At 41.2% G+C, this 24,960-nt stretch overlaps 2 protein-coding genes across 9 annotated transcripts in view; one reads left to right on the forward strand and one right to left on the reverse strand.

The window, feature by feature from the left end:
- Window positions 1-1,913: 1,913 nt before the first annotated feature.
- Window positions 1,914-14,325, reverse strand: LOC104930631 (vesicular inhibitory amino acid transporter). Its single transcript, XM_019261624.2, has 9 exons — window positions 14,220-14,325; window positions 11,438-11,588; window positions 10,583-11,246; window positions 6,242-6,378; window positions 5,409-5,535; window positions 4,996-5,198; window positions 3,835-4,072; window positions 3,499-3,661; window positions 1,914-2,292 (listed from the first exon to the last, which is right to left on the reverse strand). The coding sequence occupies exons 2-9, from the start codon at window positions 11,539-11,541 to the stop codon at window positions 1,979-1,981; spliced, it is 1,950 nt and encodes a 649-aa protein (XP_019117169.2). The 5' UTR covers window positions 11,542-11,588; window positions 14,220-14,325; the 3' UTR covers window positions 1,914-1,978.
- lama2 (laminin, alpha 2) overlaps window positions 14,170-24,960 on the forward strand; it is a 163,910-nt gene continuing 153,119 nt past the window's right edge. For 7 of the 8 annotated variants that reach the window (XM_019261641.2, XM_019261643.2, XM_019261642.2 and 4 more), the window contains exon 1: window positions 14,171-14,367. In XM_019261641.2, coding sequence (XP_019117186.2) covers window positions 14,301-14,367 — 67 coding nt within the window. In that variant the 5' untranslated portion in view covers window positions 14,171-14,300. Of the gene's footprint in view, window positions 14,368-24,960 lie in introns of all 8 variants that reach the window. The other variant, XM_019261645.2, reaches the window with a different exon arrangement.

Raw genomic sequence — 24,960 nt, forward strand, 5'->3', positions numbered from 1 at the left:
TGTTTAAAAAAAGAAAGATCATTACCTAATAATGTAATGGAAATTCTGACTGGATTTTCACAGTCACTGGATATTCATATTATATCCTTTCATTATATAGAAAGAATTAAAACGAGGCATGAAAGTTCGTTATTGACTTTGGAAGAAGGTGTAGTTTGACAAACAATCTCAACTCTCTCAGCTGTTATCACACAGTCTTCACCAGTTGATATCCGTCCATACATTTTCTGTAACCTCTCCCAGCTGACCTTGGGTAAGAGGCGGGGTACACCCTGGACGAGTCGCCAGTTCATCACAGGACACAAAGAGACCAACAACCATTCACACCTACGTCCAGTTTAGAGTCACCAATGAACCTGTTAGGTGTCTTTGGACTGTGGAGCTCGGAGAGGACATGGAGACTCCACATATTACTGGTTCAAACCAGTAAGCTTCTTGCTGCGAGGCGACAGCACTAACCACTGCAGCAGAACTGATGTGATGCTTGAGTTTTCTCAAAGACTGAAAATTCCCTTTTGTTCAAAAGATGAATTTTCCATTACAACGTCCAATTCAATCATGGTCAAATTGAATAATAAAACAAACACGGATGATCACAACATACAAAGTCTATTTAACATTACATTGATGTCTGTATATATCAGCATCCTCTATTATTTATCTCCAATAAAAAAGTATTTGATGTCCGTCCTCCCCTGTCCTATCTCATTGATTCACTGCTTGTTTTATGTTTCCAATAGTGAACTCTTTGAGGGTTCCTTTCAGTCAGATAGTCAGACACATGGATCTTTTATGCTTTGACTAACTCACTACTGGATTGTTCAACTTTTTCACTGTGTACAGATAATATATAAATCCCTAACCTAGAAGGATAATCACATTATTCGACTTGTTATGTTGAGCATCGTTCCCTGACCGGACGCACAGTGTCACTTTAAATTTACCCATTTAAGCGTTAAGTGTGTGTTTTAAAAGTACATCTTATTATCAATGTTTTCTCACCTACAGTCTAAGCATAGACAAAATCCAATATCTGGATGCATATCCCAGACGGTACATCAGTGGTTCTCAAACTTTTCCTGGCATGCCCCACTTCAAAAGCAGAAAAAAAGTTCACTACCACCCCAGAATTTTTTATCAATTATTAACAATGATAGAGGAAGCATCTAATAATAAAAAAAAGGACCCATGTTGAATTTTAGTGAAATAAAGGTCAGCAGAAAAAAAAAGTTCTATTTATTCCACTTAGCATCACTTCATATTTTTCTGCTGGTCATCCATTCCCCATCGCCAGCGGGACAAAGAGGCACAGTTTGAAAACTGCTGATGTAGACAAACACATCTGCATCTGAAGGTTTGAGGATTCAACTCAAAATAAACACCAATTAAAGAATAAGGAGTAAAACAGCTGGAAAGAAATTGGATATTTTCCTTAAAAAAGCCTTTTTAAGGGGCGCTGGTTTGCTCACCTGGAGGCTCAAACCTGACTCCTGGCTCATTTTCCCCACCATCCTGTCACTCTCCAGCTGTTGCTATACAATAGGGTTCAAAAAGGCCAAAGAATATCTTTAAAAAAGATACTTAAACCTGCATTAAGACATTTTGGGCAACTTGGAGGAGTTGGAAATGAGCTTAGCCGACACTACTATTACATATGCATGCATTAAAGAACAGCTGCCTACTGAAAATGAAGCTAAGGAGAGCGGTGAGAGTGAACAAAACTGTAAAACTGTGAGCCAAAACAAAGAGCTGAAGGATGCTAAAAGGGTAACTGCAGTGTTGGTGATAATTCTCTGTGGATTTGTCCTTTTGACATCAGCTCCATTGATTTAAGGCTGATTCAGAATCTGAACACACAAAACATTACAAAGGAGAACCTGCAGCTGACCTTTTTTTTCTTCCAAAATGACCTTCTTGAACCTGTCCACGTATTACCTTTCTACTCATCGTCCATCCATCAAACCATCATCCACCTCTCCTACAGTCCTTCCACCAATCTTTTCACTGAGCAAATCACACCAGACACACTACAAATGACCCCTAGACTCAGTATACACACATCTATCAGCCGCTCCCTCGCGGTGATGCGACCCCACTGCAGCCTGAGGTGAAACAGGCATGGCAGTATGAGCGTCATGGCCGCCCCGGTCACGCTGCCTGTCAAACCCATCAACAGGGAGAACCTGGGGACCAGCAGGGCCAGTAGGTATGATGTCATCAGCAAGGCGGCGCGGACCAGCAGGGCCGGACGTGACACACCTCGACCTCCGTGTTTGGATGAGACGACGGCATCTGGAGAAAGATTGAAGACGAGAAGTTGGAAGGGAAAACAGAGTGTTTGTTTTGAGCACTTTTATTTATGAGTTGCCTTGTTCTGACTCATTGTTTCGGCCTTATTTAAAGCATGACGTCATTTTAAATGAGGTAGTACAAGTACCAGTTAACTGACATTATTTACTGTAAGCTTTAAGTTTCAATGACCTATGTCATCTTTTGATTAAGTTTGCATTCGCCCGGTGAAAATATACATCATAAAACTCACTTGGGAGCATCATAATCTAATGACTTCATGACTGTTGACAGTCAATAATTAGGAAAAGTTCAGCCACGGTGACAAATGTGTTGACAGTCAACACATTAGCAAAGTTTCCCTGATCACTCAGCTCTTAAATGGAAATAAATGGAGTGTGATATCGCTTTTTTTTAAGTTTCATGTCATGTGTTTTGCTTATTTCAGTGGTCTTGATTTTAGGTGCATCCCTCACGATGAGCCTTATATTTACTCTAGTTTCTAGTGGCTAGGATGATTTCTGAGCTCCACTAACATCTCAGAATATGCGTTAGTTTGCATGTTACTAGTGTCATAGCGGTATGTTTCGTCTTCTGCTGTGATCTGTTTTTATTCATGCCTGTTTTTCTGATTTATCACTGTGCATGGGCGATTAAACTAGCTCCCCCCCCTGTGGGGGATTCATAAAGTTATCTAATCTAATTCGAATTAAAGGGATTTCTTGATCTTGTACAGTGTCCAGGATTTAAATATCTCAACCGAATCCAAACAAAATACTTCCAGTGAGACTTCTTCTTAACACCGAAACACCTGGAAGCTGCCCAGTATAACCACAGTTTAGTACCGGTGACGTTCAGAGCAATGAAATCTCAAGAGAGTATTCTCAAGAGAAGGCGAGTGGTACGAGGGAGTAGAAATGTCACTGTCTTCTATTTTTATTGATCATCCTGGGATTTTAACAGGCAAACCTCCAGCCACGAGCCTGTTTCTCCACGCGTCTGCTGCTCCACGGAGTATTTAGAAATGTGTAACGGAAACAACACGTCATGCCTGATCTCATCTACATATCAGTCATTGTCTATTAAACGTTTCATGGGTATAAAGTACATTTGTTTTAATAGATGGCCTGGAGGATCTCTTATTCCATGTACACTTTGAGGCAAAGTCAGTGCTTTGAATGTAAAATAGATCTGTCATTAGTGTTCAACCTCCAAGCAGGCAGGTTTGTAGTATTTCCGCAGCAGAGTAGAATGGCAGAGGGTAGGACAGAAGGGCTTTTGCCAGCAGACACAGGTTGACGAGAGGTCGGAGGTCAGAGGGCAGGTTGTCCGTGATGACCTCCCTGGTCTCTGCCCCCCAGGTCAACACGGCCTAATGGAGGAAGCAATCAAAGCAATCAGTCAATCAATCACTCCGTTTGTGTGTCCCTTCTTCCGTCCTGCTGTTGTCAGCTCAGCATCGAAACGCCGAAAATACATTTTATTTCCATGTCAACCTTTTGGGGGTCGGGGGGGTCAAGCAATCAACTCAGCAATCCCACTCACCAGTAATGAGAAAACAGTTTTCATGACACAGGCGGCACCGTGAGTCCACCCCAGCATGGCATCAAACTGCCCTCTGTCCTCCATGCTGCCCTCTAAAGGAGGGAGGAAGATCTGCGAGGTGTACGAGAAGATGATGACGCCCACAGAGACGAGGAACTCCTCCGGGTCCACAGCCAGACGCAGAGAGGACCAGGACCAGCTGCTGGCTCGACTTAGACAGTACAACATGACCGAGAGACTGACAGACGAAAAGAAAATGAGACTAGAATCAAGCCTCTGAAATAGATTCATAAACATTCACATCTAGTCACCAATCAGCCTCCATGTCTTTGGATGGAGTACCTGGAGAGAACCCTGACATGGGGAGATGCAACATCCACCCTGAAAGGCCCAGTCGACGGTCTAACCAGGAACCTTCTTGCTGTGCAGTGCAAACAACTGAACCACTGTGCCACCCAATTAATTGTTCTTTCCTAAGCTAAATAACCCTTTTAAGCACAAATTGGGTTGGCTAGTCTTCAGAAGACAGCAACGTTAAGCCTTTTCTGAATAAGACAGTAGACATAATCCTTAATCAGCAATTATTCATTTGGAAACACCCATGAATCCAAACAGACTGCCACAAATACATAAACCGAGTCATAGACATCCTAAAGCGCGGTATAATTGTTGTTTCCAACATTTGCCGTTATGTGTTTGCAACTAATGGTTACATTTATTTGGTGATTTAACCTCTGCTCCTGAGGATGATTCCCAATTAATCCAAGCAGCAGCAAATGATAAATAAGCTAAAGGTCCAGATAAAATATTTTCCTCTGAGCTCTTGAATTGTCAGAAGTAATCTGTATGTACAAATGACTTAAGAGCCAAAGAAAAGCTCTGAGCGTTTAGGGAGATCCAGGAACCCGGAGAACTACAAGAACCATCTCCGTTTCTCATGCAAGACACATGGCATGAGAAATAAATCAAACAACCAGTAACAGCAGTGTGTAGCAGGTGGACGCAGGCAGCATAACCAGCAGCAGCTGCTACATGATCACGGTTATAAAAAAAAAAAACGCCTCGTTGTCTTGATTTAATACGATTGGTGAGCTGGTTCCGATCAACTGACGAGCGACGCTCCGTCAAAACGAACGTGATGCTACTACTGCACTGAGTCACCTGATCAGTATGTGAGCCAGGGAGCACAGCAGGCTGAGGGTGGAGACGGGTCTGAGATCAGTCAGCAGCAGGCAGGGCAGCAGGAACATCAGAGACATCAAAGAACACACTGATCTGGGAACAGTCATCGCTGACAGACTGTCAGACAGCAAACTGGTGGAGACGACTAGATACAGGGTGCAGGTCATTAACAGTTCAATGAGCTGGAAGAAAAACAGGGTGGAAAGAGAAGACAGTGTATTTCATTTTTGTACAAATGTACATTGTACAAATAAAATAAAATGATTTTTAATAGTCCAAAATAATAACGTAATGTCCATGTTTACTACCTTTCTTGTTCCGAGGGAAGATTTGCTTTAAAGAAAAGTTTCAATGTGTTCGTGTGTGTGTGTGTGTGTGTGTGTGTGTGTTACCTGAGCTACATTAACCATCCACCCTCCCAATCCAGGCCAGTTGGGCCACAATCCTTTGCAGCAGGCCTCCACGATGTCCTGGTAGCTGTGTCGGACTCTGACCTTTGACACCGGGGCGGCAGCTCCACTGAAAAGACACAAACAAACTTCTTATTGTGATCAATTGTGCGACTGATGCAAATTCATATTTCAGACCACCGTCTGCGTTTTTCAAAGCAACATTCATTTGTTGTTCTGAACCTTGTGTTCCCGTTTTTTAATAGAACACAATGAGGTGTTTTTCTTATATATGTATTTTAAATCAAAGTCAATTGAACTGATCTGAGTCACAATTCAACTTGGCTGAACAAAACTGGTAAAAACTAAAGTGAACACAAACACCACAGTTTTACATAACAAAACACATTTCCTTTTTGCTGTGGCGGGAGCCGTGTATTTCTGCAGCTCACGACAGCTGAATGAAGAAGAATAGCATGTATATTTGGACTCTAAACACGCTCTGCTCTGTGTTCATACCACAATTGCCTTTAGATTCCCCCCCGAGGAGTCTGAACAGAATAGAGGGAATACATATGAGAGCGGCTCTGCTGTCAGAAATGCTCGTCGCCCGTTGCTGAAAATAGAGAAGAAAGCACCATCTGCAGACGCTTAGTCAACAATGAGGTGAAAAAAACATCCTGGACACACACACGAGTTACATAAGTTGCTCGGTTCGTCTTTGCTATCAGGAAAATAGAAAGCAGTGTGATAAAAGTGATGTAACCTGGTTATAAAGTGATTTTTTTGCCTTTAGCTACTGAAGCCAAATGAACAGAATATAATGGAGACCCCACCTTTGTTCCTCTTCATACAGACAGGCCACCAGGATCCTCCCTGTGTGGTTGCAGACCCAGGCCGACACAACCAGAAGAACAAGACCCACATAACCAGACCGGACCAGAGCGAAGGGTAAACCCAACACAAAGATACCCTGAGGAAGAAAGAACATGAAATGTTTGTGAGGGGAAATGAGAAGACCACGTTTCAAAAGTTGCCTCAAAAACTCTCAAGATAAAGACCATGAGGACAAGGTTTGATTCTGACTGAGCATCTTTGTACCTCTTTCTTGTCGCCATGCTGCCTAACTTTCAAAATAAAAGCACTAGATCACTTATTACTGGATTAGTCCACAGATTTTACAGCTGCTTAAAGGCGAGAAAAGAGATATATAGGTATTAAAATTCTTAAATGTATATCCGTTTATCCTTGTATAATATAACCTTTAACCTATTTTGTGCAGTTATTTCGCAGATCAACTCCTATTTTATATCATTTATATATATTTTATATTTGCACTTATCCTACTTTGCACCGCAACTGCTGCACAACAATGAAGTTTTCTTAAAAAAACATGTAAAATGTCGAAACTTTTCAGTCAAACCGAAGAGAAAACAAGTACAGAAAGTAAATTAGAAGAAAGGCCACTTGGTAGTAATAAGCAAAAAAAATAAATAAACAAGTGTATGAAAATATAACTGTTTTTAAAATTGAGGCGTGTTTATTCTCGTAAACATTAAAAAAGAATATATTACACCTTGAGGTCGGCTGCAGAAATCTAATTTTACACAGTTAAAACTTGTTTCCATGAAAAAAGAAGGTGATTAAAATATGAAAAACACTAAAACTTTGTCGCAAGAAAAGAGGAAAGGAAAGAATAAGGAAAACCGTTGAAGAGGACATGAAAAGAAAAGAGAATAAAGGACTAGAAGATGAGGAGGCGAGAGGAGAGGAGAGGTCTGGCCTGATGCCTGGAGAGTTTGGGGATGCAGGAGACCAGCAGGAGGAGAGAGGGCGAGGAGTGTCGAGCTTTAAGCCCGGCACCGAGGTAGAAAAACATTACTGACTGCCAGAGAGAGGAGAAAGGAGGAAAGGGACTCAGAGGTGGCGAGGAAATAAGGCGATAAACGAGAGAAGGAGGAAGGAGAGGTGTCGACCTCGCGGCTTTAAAGAGCAGGAGGTTGGAGGAGGAAGAGGAGGAGATCAGAGGAGCTGCTGTGTTCCGAGTGTTGGAACATGGAGACTCACTGAGAGAGTTATGGAAACACATCACAGCACATCATCGACACACACACACACACATTGCGGCTGTACAAACAGACAAGCAACACATTCTCTCTCTTTCAAGTTTACTATTTTGTGACTGGTGTCTGTTAGGCATATGCTGATAGAGCTTTTGATGTTCAAATGGAGCTGCTGGGGATGAAAGCAGTTTGAGGAGAAATCTGACGCTCAAGTATCTGATTTCATCTCCCCTCTTTCTCCTTCCACCGCCCCGTTCTCTCTGTGCTTTTGCCAGCTAATTCGTCACCGGTCACTCTGAGCACAAACTCCACAATGAGGGAAAAAAACACACATACTCCTGATTGTGTCTGAAGAGGACGGAGAAGAGGATTGTTCTTCTCAGCTCCATCTGACACCCAAGACACCTTTTTAAAATCTGTTTATTCAAGGAATGTCGAGCAAGCACATATGCTCTTTTTCATCGCTTACATTTATTCGATATTGAACCACCAAGCTTGCAGCAGCATGGGACCTATGCTGAAAAAAGATTATTGCACATTCACTGCTCCTGTCTGGACTTACCAGGTGCAAGATTTCAATTGCTGGTTATGTATGATATTTTATGCAAGCTCATGCCGCATGCACAAAAGCTGATCTTTTCCCAGCGTGAGGGGATACATTTGAACAGATGGGACCATAACCAGACAGGTTTGACATTTAAATAACCAGAAGTGCCGTGTTGTACTCCTAAGTTACTTTATTTGTTCAAATGAAAGAAAAAAAGCGTGTCCAAATGTCATTTTCACATGATTTTTGATTTTTTTATGCGGTTGACAATGATGATGTAAAGTCGTACTTTAATAGAAAAGATTAGAAAATCAGAAAACTGATGATCGCAACTGAACAGCACATTTTAACAAAATTCTCACTTCTTTCTAACTCCACACCTCCAGTTTGTATGGGAGGTTTTATGTCTAATTTTGAGCCCATTCTGTCTGAACCTTGATGACTTTGCATGGACCGAACCTCACGTGTAGAAAAGGGTTTCCTTTACTTCATCAAAAATGAAAAAGCAACAGATTAATCATAAAAAATTTACTTCATCAAAAATGAAAAAGCAACAGATTAATCATAAAAAATCCTGAAAATTATTATAATTTTCTGCTGTTAAACGATCCAATTTGAAGACGTCACTTAAGCTCTCGGAAATTATAACGAGTATGTTTTATTATTAATTATATAAATAAGTGGTGACACTAAAAACTGCAGAGTTTAATGCACTAACCTGCAGAGTTTATTCTGCCTCACTTGCCTTGCAGGGTGTTGGGGATGGATTTGGCAGCATGATGAACCAAATAACTTTTGACAGCAATCGTTCCAAAACAAAATCGAGGCATTCTTCATTTCCCTTACGGCTCCTGTTTGGATGTTAAAACTTGGATCTTGGATTTTCGAACTCGAGTCAGTTATATATATAAATCAGTTTTTGTCAGAAACAAAAGGTCCACACTTCTAATCCGTGATGAAGACACACACACAAACCCGAGCTGCCTCATTAACCATCAGCTTGGAATTAAAGCTGAGTTTCATGATATTCCCAAGTCGGAAGCTGGTTTTTGTTTTGTTGTTTTTTTGCATTTTTGGCAGCAAATTTGCTTTCTAATAAAAACTTTATTAAGCTGGCAGACAGTCAGTTATATTGGCATCAATAAACCACCACCGGAAAATACATATTTTCTTTTTAGCCTTGATGGGAGATAAAACTGCTGTTCTTTTTTCCATCATTAATACATCTGCCCCTTTGCAAATGGATCTGCTATTATTGCACTGATTGATGTTTATATATCACATTATCATACTGTGTCTTTTATTTTTACTAAGTGGTGATTCGTCACTGTCTGACATTTCAGACCCTGCCAGCATCCAGTGAACTTAACCTGTCTGTAACCTCAACCAGAAGGGATTCCTGACTCCCCATCACGGTTTGCCGCAGGTAATGAATGACCTACAAAACATTAACCAACCCAACACCCGCAGAAAGAAGCTGATACTGTTTTAGCAGAGTTACAATAACGCTCAAAACGGGAGCACCGTGATCCAAGCACATCGTGGTTTTTAAGGACAAATGGATTCAAATACAGCTGGAAGTATTGAGGTTACAGAAAATCGTAGATTTGAATCAGAAATTTAAATCAGAAATATGATTCATTGGAGACCAAGTTTCTGTGCCAAACAAGGCACAGAAACTTGGTCTCTAATGAAAAGCTAGAACTCTGCCTGGCACTCAGATAGATAGACTAGCATCAATAAACCAGGCACATAAAATACTTGTTTACCTACTAAATATCATGCGTTGATATGTGTATTTATGTGCTGATGAACAGTGTGTTTACAGCAATTTGACGCCAAAAGCATTTGATGTAAACCCACCTCTACTCCCGAGGGAACATGTTTGCATGCATGCTTTCATTTGTGAACATATGTATGTGTGTGTGTGCCTGTGTGTGCATGCACTGTATTGATGCCCTAATGTCATAATGTTCTTTACAGACCCAGTTCAATTACACTACAGTTATTCAGCAGAGAACACATTTACATGAGCGCAGGAGATGAATACTGCCCAGCATTTACCGCGTAATAAGCCATTAGCATTGCGGCCACGAGGACAGACTGTGACGATACGATTTGATTATGAAGAGTGTCTGACAAACAGCCTGCAAGACCACAAAGCGTTGTTTAGTAAAAATTAAAAGACAGCGGCAGCGGATTAAATAGTCTGCAGGTTTAATGTGTTTTTTAGTGGGCAGCTTGGCTTTTACGTTTTGCATTTGTCTTCGACGAGAGGAAGGAGAAAGGGGGAGACGTAATGTTCGCAGAGAAATGAGGAATAAAAGTGTATAAACTGAGGCAGGAAAATAATTGGAGCTGCAATAAACATGAGCGGTGAGAAATAGCTGTCAGAGAATCAAGAGAACTGCTGTTCAGCAGCTGGATTCATATTAAATCATTAACTTTAACCTCTTCCACTCCATCCCGCCCTATAATAATCCGATTTTTTTCTTTCCTAGGGGGTGCCACATAGAAGTGGTGTACATCATCTGAAATATGGGAGTAAATTAAGATACTAAATGTACCTGTATAGCATTTGTGACATTCCAGCCGGCCTCCCAGGCGGTGATGGTGGCAGTAGGATTCGGACCTCTGGTGTCGGCACTGTGGATCTGATCTGGACTAGCCAAACTCATCGTTGCCCTCTCTTCTTCAAGGCTTTTAAAGAACTCAGAAGTCCCCGCCACAGTCTCCACTCCTTCCTTATTGTCGTCTCCATCTTTGGAAAGTCTATGCTTTTGCGTGGTCACTCTGAACATCTTGGATCTTCTCATGCTACCCTGGTTCTGGTTGAAACTCGCGTTCTTCTCTTTATCAGCTCGCATCCCAGATCTTCCTTTGCCACAACTTCTGGTGTTTTTGAACCAAAGGGGGTCTGCCGTGGGGACGGCAGATGTTATGGTGATGGTACTGGGTCCAGAGGAGATTGCAGTAGCTTTGGTATCTTTAAAAGCTGGACTTTCCTGCCATGAGGTGCTGGTGGACCCCGTCAGGTTAGGAGCTGGTCTCTCCCTCATACCGGGAATATCTTGCTCAGTCAGAGTCGACCTGTTTTTTCTGGTGTCGTCCGGGCTTGTATTATTTTTCTTTGGGATGTTGTCAAAAGGCAATCTGTTGTCCTCACGATAGGTTCTGTTCAACTCATCACTGTGGGTCAGAATCAGCGTCTCCTCATCCTCCTGAAAGAACCTGATGATCAAAACCACTTTGTTACAGTTTGTTCATGGTTTCTGTGCTGGCTTTACCAAAAAAAACATTTTATCTGAAGTTCTCAACTATATTCCAGATAATTTACCTACTTATATCCATATATCTATTGCAGAAATATTTAAATATGCACTTTATCTATAAATAAATATATATCACATGATGTGACTCACCTGATTGTCCAGTCCAGGTGTAGCCTCGACACTGCCCAGCCCCACAGAGATCCAGCACCACTCCAGGGCTGCCCAGAGCTCCGAACCCAGTGAGGAGAGCCCATCTTCAGCCTCACTGTCTGCAGAGTAAGCCTCCCTTAGACCTTCCAGCCTGTGGAGGTCTCACATACATACACTCACAATGTGTGCAAAACACCAAAACCACACACACACAAACTGTACACGTGTGTCATGAAGTGATTGACAAGTTGGTGAGCTGTAACATTATAATATACCAGTGTTCTCAACAGTGACGGAGTAAACAGGTACAATGGCCTGCACAGTAGATGAGTACACTTTATTGGAAAAACTTTATTGTTTGTGCAGAATGAAATAATAATAAAATATGATATTAACATTATATAACCGCAATGTTCTTTAGAAATTGACTCTTTTGTTTCTTTTGGAAGATTCAAACAAACTTCTCTGCACAAATTAATCAAATATTCACAGTTTTCCTTCATTTCATGTCTCTGTGTGTACATTTAGTTGTGCTTGTATGAATGCTCATTCCTGCCCGGGTGCTTCAGTTTTGCCCCAGAGTGTGGTGAGTTGTGCAGGGCAGCAGGAGGAGCCCTAGAACAATCGTGTAACTTTGTGGACACACAAACTTCTGTCCAACTCCCCCTCTCTTCACTTCTCAAGTATTCTGGGCTCCATTTAGCTCTTTTTCTTTAAACTCTTCTGTTCTTTGTTTGTGGTAGAAAAGGCTGCGCTGATACGACGTCATTTACTTCGTAGCATCTGAAGTTTTTATTTCCCGAAACTTGCAGCACATTGCATTGCTCGTACGCCTTAAAACATTTTAAAGAATCAGTGTTTAAGCACCTGCCTCACACTCACACACCTTCACGTGTTCATGTTCTTCAACAGCTGTGCAAGGTTTGTAATATAATCTATAATATTGCTCACAAGCTTGATTACAGAATCAGATTACACTAATTTAGGGTTGCCATATGCTTTGCAAAAACCTCAGGATGTAAACTAGAAAAAGAATTATACACTTATACAATTTAAGGTACTTTACATTCGTATTCCAATTTTATCCAGCTTTTTACTTCCAATCCATTTCAGAGGAAAATGTTGTATCCATCCTACATTTATTTGACACATATAGAGTCACTTTTAAGCATAGTAAGTAAGCTGATAAAATGTGATGCACTGCTATAGATTAAACACAACAGTTAATATTAATAGTTAAGTATTTAAATTTATTTTCAACCGGTTTAGGGTTCACCATGTTGTCACCATATTTCTACCAGGAGGCTGTGAAGTGAAGCCAATGTGAAAGTGCAAAAAAAAAAAAAAAAGTCTGAAATGTGAGTCAGTCTCAGTTGGATGCCAGTGTCACTGCTATCCAGAGTCCCTTACTACTACTTACTACAAAACTCCAGCCCCAGTCAAGCAAACTATACCAGTTTGGACTTTTAACGTTCTGGCACGGCCATCATTGGTGCAATAAATTGTAGGAGAAACACCGGTCCAACCTCTGCAGCAAGTTAGCTTTCTAAACCATTTCATGGATAAAATGTTAATGGGGTTTGAAATGGGTTACCTAATACCTGAGATAATGTTTAGGACAAGCTTGAGACATTTCAGATTTTCAATTCACGAAGCCAAGCGGAAAGTGCCAAAAACTGCAGTTCCTCAAATGTCCACTTGAGGCTGGCTCCAGAAGTGAGTCAGTCTCCATAAGTCCCCATGTTAAAATGTCCAAAAAACATGTTTACAGCCTGGTACAAAAAACAGTTTTGGTCTCTATAGCTAATTTCCCCGTTCATGACATTTTTACAGAACTCAACTGACCGCCTGGTTGCTTTGATTGACATGTGGGTGCCATTACAAGTGGTTAGTTTGAGCAACCAGGCATCATTCAAGCCTGCATCAGGTCCACTTATGATCCATTTGTCCATTTTAGATTAGTCAGGAGGCGGCAGAAGCAGGACTGCCAAGATGACGGCTGCCAGAACCTCCACACCCTGAGCAAAGATCATATAGATACTATATCATCATCATCATCATAGATACTACGTCCATATCACATTCCTCAATTTAATATTTTCAAGAAGTGGTGCTGTAGTTTATTATGTACACTGTAGGCAAACAGCAACTACCCTGCCAAATGTCACTAAATCCTACACACCGGTCCTTTAATGCATCACAAAATATTAAAGTAACACTGATTTGCAGATTTATTTTGTGTATCCAGTGAAACAGTACATATCTGTAACTTTTACCAAGCATTTCTGTGAAATAACAAAACATGTCACAGTCCTCAATTTAATATTTTCAAGAAGTGGTGCTGTAGTTTATTATGTACTCTGTAGGGTTTTAGGAGAGGGTGAGGTAAACAGCAACTACCGTACCAAATGTCACTAAATCCTACACACTGGTCCTTTAATGCATCACAAAATATTATAATAATATAATAACTTAAAATAACTATAAAGTAACACTGATTTGCAGCTTTGCTTTGTGTTTCCAGTGAAATAGTACATATCTGTAACTTTTACCAAGCATTTCTGTGAAATAACAAAACATGTCACAGTCCTTTTCTTTCCATATGTTTCCCATCAGTGCCCCCCTCCTCCCTCTGTCCCAGGCTTAAACCTGGAGAGGAGGAGGAGGAGGAGGAGTAGAAAGAGAGAGAGAGAGAGAGAGAGAGAGAGAAAGAGAGAGAGAGAGAGAGAGTTTGGATCAAACTTTGTGTGAAACTTTTTTTTCCTCTTGACATTCAACTCACCGCAGAGCTGCGCGCGAGAAGAGTGCAAAGTCAGCGCAGCGCGCGCGCGGTACGGTATCAGACGATCAGCACCGGGACGACATGGAGCGGCTGCGGCTCGCGCTTCTTACCGCGTTGCTATGGCAATGCTGCCGTGCCCAACAGAGAGGTGAGTCCCCCGATAACCGATCAATACGTCAACACTGCGGGACACTGCGGGAGGTATTCACCGCAGGAGTTCAGTGTCAGACTGTTTGCGCGTGTTGCCTGTATCCTAAACAACTCCTAAACTTTATTATAATCTTCTTTTTTAAAACTCTGCTTTGTTGAAGGTTTGTAAGAGGCCAGATTATTGAAATGACCTCCACAGTAGCCATTTTGACATGAAACAGCAGGTAAACACAGGTGTTAGCAATGATACTAATTAAGGTCCAGTTCCATTTAGGTTAAAACCGAGTCAGGGTGCTGCCATGGTGCATGCTGGCTCACTGGAAAAGTCTCTGCTTCGATAAATGGAATGCAGCCTTATTGGAAAGGCCTGTGTTAATAACAATACTAATAATAATACATTTTATTTCATTGGCGCCGCCCAAGGACACCTTACAATAAATGAGAGTAGAGAAACAAACAAAAAGAACCATAAAAGTGTCAAACTACAAGAATACAACATTAAAAACAGGTTAAAATAGGACAGTGCAGTTGAATCAGATGGAAAAACAGGTTAAAATAGGACAGTGCAGTTGAATCAGATGGAAAAGGCGATTTTCAACAGGTGGGTTTCAAGTGCAGACTTGATCTTAGTGTTGACCCTACTACTACCCTCATGTCAAAATGGCTACTGTGAAAAAAAAGATCTATTATAACTAAACACGCGTGTGAATGAGTAAGAAAAGCAGCTGTGGCGACAGGAGAATGGTGAATTAGTTTGGAGATGTGTCTGCTTGGTTGAGACGCGATGGGCTCAGAATAACACACGTCTCAGCTGGATTTGTTGTTCATTTTAGACCCTACAAATCAAGTGAGTGAAGAGTATACTAATACGTAACAGAAACAGATCCAGGTCATTTAAGATGGTTCTGTTACTGCTTAAGCCAGCAGACGTAATTATTAACCAGTTTAGTCTCTGATTATGTGTACCCCACAGGGAGTCTTGTTTTCCAACTTTTCACATAGTTCCAGTGTGTTATTGAACACTCACAATGTCGCCTGCACACTGGGGGCATGTATGCAGATGTATTTACCTGCGTTACCACCTCAGAAAATATCTCCAAGTGCCACTATTATGATTGGTTTACACAGGAGCTGGGTTTATCTCTAATAGGAGGATTATTCAATGTTTACACTCGAATCCTTAATGGAACTGGTCCAACAACCAAGAGTTAATTTGTTGGAAAATTTGTTGTTCCTGATCCTGATATTTCCCATTTGGAACCATGATTGCAGAGTTTTTGAACCAATCATTTTACCTCCGCTTATAACCTTACTGTCACATTTGAGCTCTATGTGTGCTACATGCATACGAGTTATGATAGTATATGTTTTTTAATAAATATCTCAGAGATTCCTTTAAGTACCCGTACAAGGAGGTCATGTACCACCAGTAGCACAAATTTGAAAACCATTGGTATAGAAGATTCTGCTTGTAAAATTATATTTACAATAAGTATGTTATCTATATTAGCCTTTGACAGTTTTAGGCTCTGTGTCACTTGACATGTCTTAAAGGGTCAGTTCACCCAAATTCACGAGGATCTAGCTATGCAGATAGTTTTGTTTTTAAGGTATCAATCTCCAATTTTTTTTACCTCAAACGAAATACACTGAAGATGGAACTGATTTTTTTCCTGTGCGGTGCTCAGAATATTGAAAATGACATTTGAAAAAATTCAACAGCGACATGAAACAGTGTCCCCGTGTCCATGAATAATCTGCAAACCTCGTGGTCAAACGGTTTTCTGTGGAACTGTTCTCTGTCAAAGAAATGGTCCCTGTGAAAGCTGTTGACAGTCTGTGGATTATTCAGAGTAACAGTACCACTAAAGGCAAACAAAGGCCAAGAATTGTTTGCCGGATTTTTCTGAAACATCTGTTGATGTCGAGCCCTGTATCCACCGCACTGCTGTGCAGGAAGAAATCTCAAAAGGATTTCAGACACATAAAACCACATCAATCTGCATACCTGGATACCACTAGCGTGAGAAAATATATGTTTTTTTAGATCATTAGACCATTTTAAAGATCAATCAAGGGCCGTGACATAGTCAACAATGAAAAATGAACAACAATGCCCTCGGCAGAGATGGGGATTGACAGCTGGGACAAAATCAATACAACATGGCGTACAATAGGAGTCAAAATATTCATGCAAAACACAGATTATTATCATTATTAGCCAAATTGTCCCACTTGATAACAAAGATGCCATAGATTTGGACATTCTTAGAGGATGAAAACAAACTCTTCCAATGCACGACGATGATCAGAAAGCTGTCTGAACACATGAGTGTGTGTAGGGTTTGTTTGCATGTGTGTGTTGTTGGCGACTGTCGATTGAAAGATGAGGCAAATCTAGCGCTCGTCATGCTTATTTTCTTTTATTCTCTTCAAAACATCTCCGGCTACTGTTAAACCCAGGAGTGCTTTGGACCTCCTGCAGAGGAGGAGGAGGAGGAGGAAGAATAGGAGGGGAGCGCTGCGTCAGGATTTGTGTGTTTCTGCATACTGTGTGTATGTGTGTGTGTGTGACAGAGAGAAAGTGAGTAGAGGAGGGCGGGAGAGGCCATCTGCATTAAGAGCCTCATTACCAGGCGTGTCAACCAGGCATGCTCTCTATCAGCGACAGAGCTCAGAGAGACACCGGGAGATAATCAGAAAGGGAGGAGGAGGAGGAGGAGGAGGGCTGATATAGAGAGGAGAGAGGAGTTCAAGAGTTATTAGGCACCGAAGGAGACATCAGCGATTGAGAAAGGATGGGTGAAACAGGTAGACGGAAGGTTCAGAGGACGAGGGAGAGGAGGAGGAAGATAGAGTTAGTGGAAGTATACACAAGCAATGAGAAGCTGAATGGAAGTTTCTGAGACTGTGTTTGTGCTTGTTAGAGGAGAGCGATGGAAACTCGTTTTTTTATTAAAAAGATACTTACTTTTTTGGTAACATTACAAAAATTAAAGTAAATTTGCAAGAAGAGAGTCGAGCAGAGAGATTGTTCAGTATCGTACACCCTGCAGGCGACCGACCAGACTTCACGGTTAAACCGGGTTGATGCTGAAGCAGGAAAATAAATTGACAATTTTAATTATTAAATTATCGTTTAAAGGTTTCTCCACTGAGCTGTGGATTTCAGGTTTGTTCACATGAGATGGTATTTTTAAATTTCTTGTTACATCTGTGCTCTTACTGGTTTGAAGTGTTGAAATGTAATATACCACATTTTTTGTACAGCGGTTGTGGCATGTGGCTGAGTAAAACATTTTTAATATCGATTATAGAGAGAGCGGGACAGAAAAAGACTCAACAAACTGGTCAAGAGGTCCAGCTCGGTTTTATTTATCAATATATGAATCTAAATGTGACGACTGTGTGGTTGTTGCTCATATTGTCGAGTAATACTTTTCAGGGGCTGTGAGCTGTTTATCGTGCAAAAAGACCCAAACAAACAACTGCGACTTAAAGCCTCCAAATGTGAGGATTTGCTGCTTTATGTCACTGTGAATTAAACATCTTTGTGTGTCAGACTGTTTATTTAAACATGTCATTTTGGGCTTTTGGATCTTGTGCTTTTTATATTTTCTGACATTTTTTTAGACTGGTTGATTGAGAAATAAACAGTGGCTTAATTGGTAGTTACAGTAATCATTAGCTGCAGCCTTGAACTGGGTTTTCATATTGGTTTGCTGCCAGTATCGGTCAATAAATGTCGAGTCGAATACTAATTCCACCGCACACCATAAAGGTACAACAATCCAGTGTAATCAGCAGCAAACAAATCAAACTGCAACATAGCTCGGACGGTGTGAATCACTTTACCCCTGTGAAGACCTATTCTCATATACTGTACATCAATATGATTTTTCTTGCAGTATAAGATTTGAACTCTTGACTTTGTATCAGATTAGAGTCAGCATGATGCATGAGACCCTGAAGCCAAGCCAAACAACTCTATCGATAAAAGATAGTAAAACGTCAAGAATGTGTGGCCCTGCGCCGGGGAACATTTGAAAAGTTCTTAGAAGTTGCCAGAAAAGTTGACTCACTGGAGTTACGTGTGTGTTAATGTGAAAGTTAGCAGCCTGATTTGCATGACTGGATATGAACTCACAATTCACAAGAGACGCCGGTGTGGAGAAAAATCCCAGACAAGGTTTGTAAACCAACAGAGAAATCAACATTTTATTTAGCTAAAACCATGTGACTTATTTATATTATCGCTGTCCTGCAGAAACCTCGCTGCATCTTTAAAAAAAGGCAAACACATCAGGAAGGGTGAAGAAAACGATTGATTTCCCTGTTGATGTTTATCTGACTCTGGCATAATCAAAGGTGCGGCCTGATCCTGATGAAATATTTTCTCCTTTGAAGGATTTATGCTGAAAACATAAAAAGATAGTTAATTTGTTGATAAAAGGTCTCCACAGAGAAGCTACAGATGTGTTTATAAGTTTATGGTAATGTGGATCTAACCAAGCCGGGCTGAATATGATGTGATGTGAACTCACCAGAGGTACTGCAGAGTGGGTTTTTCTGCCCATCAGAGAAATCAACGTTTTTATGAGGTGAATTCATCCCAATGTCATAATTTTTGAAAAATATGTTGATGTCAGTCTGCTATGTTAATGTGAAAGCAGCCGTGCTTAGCTGAATGGATTTGATGGAATACACCAGAGGGAAACCTCTCAGACTCTCTCAGCCCGGGACCCAAATTCAGTGAATATAATCAATGTGTCCTAGAAAATATGAAGGAGAGGAAGGAGGGTGGAAAGGAAGGAAATGAGGAAGATTGGAAGGATGCTTTGTGCGGTAATAACTTGGCAAAATGATATGTAGTTTGTTAAAACATGCAGAATGAAAGCAGATTATGGAGACATGGAGTGCTGAGGGGTGAAATACAAACATTACACACTTTATTTTTTACTCCTAGAGTTCATTCACACTGAAAGAAGTACTCAGATTCTTTGCTTACAGATGAAGTACCAATTCCAGAATGTAAAAATACTCCATTACATAGTTCATGAAGCTGTAATCTTAAAAGTAACTACTAACTAAAGCTGTTAGACAAATGTAGTGGAGTAAAAGTCATTTGCATTAATGTGTAAGCATCATTTTATGTTGCAGCTGGTAGAGCTTTGCTGTTGGCTATGCTGTTGGGTAGATTAGCCCATAGAAATGCATTGTACTTGGTCATCATTGGGTTTGTATCTCATAACTTGGTCTGCAAGGTAACAAATAAATGTAGCATAAAGGAAGTACAACATGGAAATACCTACCAGGTACCTTTAAAATTGCAATTACTTCCTCCCACAAAGACATGCAAGTTAGTTTGTGACTCTAAATGTCTTGTAGGTGTGAATGGTTGTTTGTCTCATGTGTTGAACTGGCAACTTGTCCAGGGAGTACCCTGCCCTCTTGCCCAACGTTAGCTGGGATTGACTCCAGCCCCCCCACGAGGATAAGCAGTTTATCGAGCAAATTGACGTCGTTGTCAATCAGCTAATCAATCCATGAAGTAATCGCTTCAGAACGGCTCGTAACACGATCTGTCGCTCAGATCCTGAAAGGCTAATTAAAGGGTTGATGATCTGTTTGTAACATGAAAGGTCATTTTTAGAAACAGTGTGGAAACTGCAAAAGTATGTATATTCTTATGTGTCTGGCAGTATATTGTTAGAAATTTTTTAAAACCAGAAACCAGAAACCCAGTGTTGGTCCGGCTTTAGTCAGGAAGTCCTTGAGCGAGACACTGAACTGTAGGAAAAAACCATATAAGTGAATTTGGACAAATGTGTTGCCAAATCTGAGACAGGAAAAGTGTTGTAAAGTGCTGTACTATAAGTACAAGGACATGGACTTTTTATGTCTTCATCCATTTGAACTGACAGCGAACTGTCAGTGTCAGTGCAGAAGTGTCCGGAAATTCAATTCCCGTTTGTTTTTATTTTATTATTTTGGATCAAATAAATGTAACCCGTTCACGAGTAATTGTATTTAGTCAGATCCGATGTGATTAGACTCATCGCGGCGCTCGTATGTTTCTCTATATGTTTGTAGCTTCCTGTCACACTGTGTTTGTGAAGCTGTCACTGCCTTCAAGGCAAGAATTAATCAATGACATTGTGCCAAAGACACAGATCACATAACCACCAACAGGTGTGTGTCTATGTGTACTTAAGAGGAATCCTCTGAGAGCTAAAATTAGCCAGGTGCTAAGTTGGAACGGTGGAGCGTCCTTCCTGTCAATAAGAAAGGCAGGCAGCTGGAGAAGAGTTGAGAAAGGGAGGGACTCGATTGCCATCGCGTACAGTAGAAGTAGGTGAGGATGAAGTGATACCTACTGACTTCCGATGTAAATCACATTAAACTTCTTTCTGTCACTATTTTGCAGCGTAAATTGTGAGCCAGACACAGATTTGGTAACCGTGTACACGAAATACACAAAGTCAGAACACAACAGGTAGAGAATCAGAGTTCAGTCCATGAATCCACCTGGATAGTCTCAGGTTCAGATACATTTCAGGCTGACTGTGGAGGTTTGACCGGTCTGAACCGACCGCAGCGTGATGTCAGGCTGGGTTTTTTCCAAAAGTTGGATCTGGCTCAACTTGTTTTTTGGCCCCTAACAGCGTGCACCGCAACGTCCAAAACGGACCACCCTCACTTGAACGGATGGAAAAAAACTGCATTCTCGCCGCAGCACAGGGTTCTGTCTGGATTCTGAATGCGCCCTGACATAAATGTATTATCGCCACAATTAATTTTGACAGCTCCTAAAGCCCCTCATTTGTTCGGTTTTGGTGGGAAATTGGCTAGATTGCTGTACGGCACAAGACATAAGAAAGGACGAGGAAAGAGAGTTCTTCCAGACAGAGATGACACTGAAGCTTTCAGAGTTTCTTAGAAGTGGATGAAAAGATTATTTGATTTCAGCAAATAGGAAAAGAAACACGTGCTCGAGTCTCTAGTTTGAAAACACAAGCAGTGACCGGAACAAAATAATTGACATAACCATGGTGACATTTGTTTGTGGCAATTATACCAATATATCCCAATTCATTTGAGGATAATATAGGTCGTACGTATGTTTACAAAGGTTACGCTATGATTGCACAAGCAATGCATGAACGTGTGATTCATAAACACAGGCTAATCTTTCATGGGACAGTGTTTATCCTAATGCACGTGTGAGACTTCAGATATCTGCTCCAGTTTGTCTTGCATATTAAATTATTGTTGCATGTATCGTTGTGTGTATCTGTGTACGAGTGTAGCATGTTCCTATTACAGTAGCGTGTTAATATTTGACTTGTGCTTTCCCCCCGCGGGGCTTCGCTTCCTCACACAAAGCACATCTCGCATCGAGCAAAATCTTGGTGTGTGCGCGCGCGTGTGTGAGGCCATGTGTGCGAGTGTTAGCTCGCTGTTTTGTTGTCAGAACAGCATTGATAATGCTGAGGAGAAAATCAATAGTTAATTCTACCAGGGACACAATAGCTGCTCTGCCCGGCTCCATTCTAGTGCGGGCTTAGACACAGAAAGAAACAGGGCATGAGTTGATGAATTGGTAAGTGTGTGTAAGTGTGTGTGTGTGTGTGCGCGCGCACGTGAGTTCATACAAGGTGTGCATGTGCACAAGCAACTGCACCCAGACTATTTACTGTGCCTCAAAAAATAAGCAAGGCTGCTATTGCAGGAGAGAACATAAAAATTGTTGGTTGGATGACCAACTTTTTTCAGTTGGAATACAACTCCCAGCGAGTTTGAATCCGTTTCTTATTTTAGGCAACGTTCAGCTCAGAAATAATCCAAATGTGTTTGCATATATATATGAAAAATAATGGAAATGAATTCAAGTAAATGTGTTGAAGAGCATCACGGCTCCACGTTGAGAAAATAAAAAGAAGTCCTGCGTACTCCAACTCGTAGACTGCAGAAGGTGATTTCAGCGAGCATAAATGACCACTTAAATGACTAATCTTCACTCTGAAGCACGGTGCAGTTTGACGGCTTCAATCCTCTGACCCCTTTTTAAGATTTCCTCACATATCAGCTGCTGCTGTGTGGGTAATTCCTCTCCAGTAACATTTCACTTTTAGCCCACCAGGTCGATAACTTCAAAGAGAGACAAATGCAGTTTACCCCTGCAGAGTTTCACTACAACGCTCGTATTAACCGGTCATTAAACTGAGCGAGCGCTCGGGTTATTTTACTGGAAACAGCTGAAAAACAACTCTCAGTTCTCTCATGCAAATGTGCCTCAAACACCCAGGGGCGTCGCTAACGACTGTAATTAATGTGATTAATCGATTAATTGTTTTGCTCTGTAAAATGTCAGAATGAGGTGGTGGGAAAAAAAAAGAAATTTCATGATGAACAATCAGTTCATGATCACATAATCTTCATGTTTGAGAGGCTGGAGTTGATGTTTTGACTTTTTCTTGATAGTAGATTAATCAGATTTTAGAAATCTAGAAAATATATTCTCACCCACATAAAGGCAGTATTCAAATGTATTTAAGACACTGAACTTTACAACCCTACCAGTACTCTGATTATCAAGTAAAACAGAGTGAGCAGCTGTAAACTCTGGCTGCTCTGACTCCCTCAGTTTACACTCTACATACATCATGGACATAGGAAAACTTGTTGCCCTCACAGATGTGTGAATGTCAGCTGGAGTTACACTTTTGGCACACGGAGCTTCCAGGAAATCTCTCCTTTCCCTTTTGGACTGGCTGCAGTTTCCACATTTGTAACACCACAAACATCAACGCGTTCAGCAGACTTTCTCGCTTCTGCTCATATCTTTATTTGGGGGATTGGAGCCATGGCCTTGTCTGTGTGTGTTTAGAAGTGTGTGTAAAAAGTTCAACTGCAGAGATGATAGGAGTTCTTTAAACTGCAACGGCTCCTAATAATTTAAAGACTACATAAACGTGTTATGTATAATATATCAGAGTCTTCAGTGAAGGTTCGTTCAGCTCAAAGTGGAACAAGGGTTTTAATTATGATTTTAATTTATGACTTGTAGTGTCACAAATATTATCACCGGTACTTCTTTCTATGGCGTTCTCAGCCCAAGTTGAGTGGGCCAACATAAAGCGTTTGTCACCGCATGATGCGTGACAACCAACCGACCAACAGCTATCGTTTTCGATTTTTGATTATCTGAAATAATGCGATCTCACTACACATCTGTGCGGGCTGCCGGCACGCTCCACGCGTTTTTTTTAACGAGGGATTTTCTCGCGTCTGTCTCTGATGGATTGATCATGAGTGTATGTTTGCTTTGAGATTTGACACTGTGACCTCGTGGCTAAAGCACTGCACGCCTGACATATAGATGTGCAACTGCTAAAACAGACGCTACTGACCCTTATACACACACACACACATACACCCACACACACACACACACACACACACACACACACACACACACGTACACACGTCTGCAGCTGCAAAGACTTTGGGATGACCTCCGTTTCTTCATCTTTCTTTTCTCTACGCCGTCCTCTCATCTCCGTCTCGCTCTCTGATCTCTCTGGGTGCTTATATTTTCCCAAGGAGCTTCCTGTGGTAACACATGGTGTCAATAATGAGCCCCCTCCGACACACACACACACACACACACACACAGACACACACACGAATGCAGACACTTTCCCCTCCTCCGCTATTCATAATCCTACGTCCCCTCTCGCCTACTTCTTTCTTTCCTGTCCCCTGTCTGCTCTTTCTTTCCTACTCTCCTTTCATCCCTTGGACTCCTGATCATCTCCTTCTTCCTCCCTTTGTCTCTTCATTACTGCTCTTCTTCTCGTCAGTGTTTTCTTGTTTTGTTTTTTTACTATTCTTTTTTTTTTTTTGTTCCTTCACCTCGTCTCTTTCACTCCTTTATTTGGTTGAATAGAACGTGGTGAGACATCCTGTATACTGTGAAATATCAAATCAACAAACGTTGGAATTAGAGTTGTCACGATACCAAAATGAGCAACCACGATACTATACCAGACGAAGTATCACGGTTCTTGGTATTATCGCGATACTGCAGCCTTTTTTTATTATTATTATTTTTATGAACTGCAATGTATTTGTACAAGTTATAAATACTTATTAATTACTTATAATGTTGTTTGGTGTATGATAAACATAATACTGGTGAAGTAAGAATTAGACTGAGACAAGTTTGAAACAACGAGTTTGGTTTTTTGAGCAAAATTAGTGGAGCCACTGATGACGAGGCCGTGGCAGACTCGCCGCTCGGGCCCGGTGCTTCTGCCACGTCTCGTTTTTGTGCACGCGTCTGGGCGAGACAGAACTTTAAGCTTGTTGTTTGTTTTGAAGCGAATTTCTGTCGAAGCGGAGCTGTCTTCCTGAAGTTCGTTCTTGCCGGCAGGAGGAGAGTAGAGGCGGCCGCTATGTAGCGGAAACTGGCACCGGTAGTTTAGTAATCCACGGTAGTACCGTTGTGTAGAATTTCTAGTATAGTAGGAACCGTTACGATTTGGCACCGCGGGGTACCGTGGGTATCGTGCAACTCTAGTTGGAA

The sequence above is a fragment of the Larimichthys crocea genome, chromosome XI (assembly GCF_000972845.2).
Source record: "Larimichthys crocea isolate SSNF chromosome XI, L_crocea_2.0, whole genome shotgun sequence".
Taxonomy (NCBI): domain Eukaryota; kingdom Metazoa; phylum Chordata; class Actinopteri; family Sciaenidae; genus Larimichthys; species Larimichthys crocea.

Coding starts and splice junctions, on each gene's coding strand:
- LOC104930631 (XM_019261624.2), bottom strand. CDS start 11,541: ATGGGCTCTCCTCACTGGGTTCGGAGCTCTGGGCAGCCCTGGAGTGGT. Junction 5,536..6,241: donor CTGTATGAAGAGGAACAAAG/GTGGGGTCTCCA, acceptor GTGTCTTTTCAG/TGGAGCTGCCGCCCCGGTGT. Junction 2,293..3,498: donor ACAAACCTGCCTGCTTGGAG/GTTGAACACTAA, acceptor ATCTTTCTCCAG/ATGCCGTCGTCTCATCCAAA.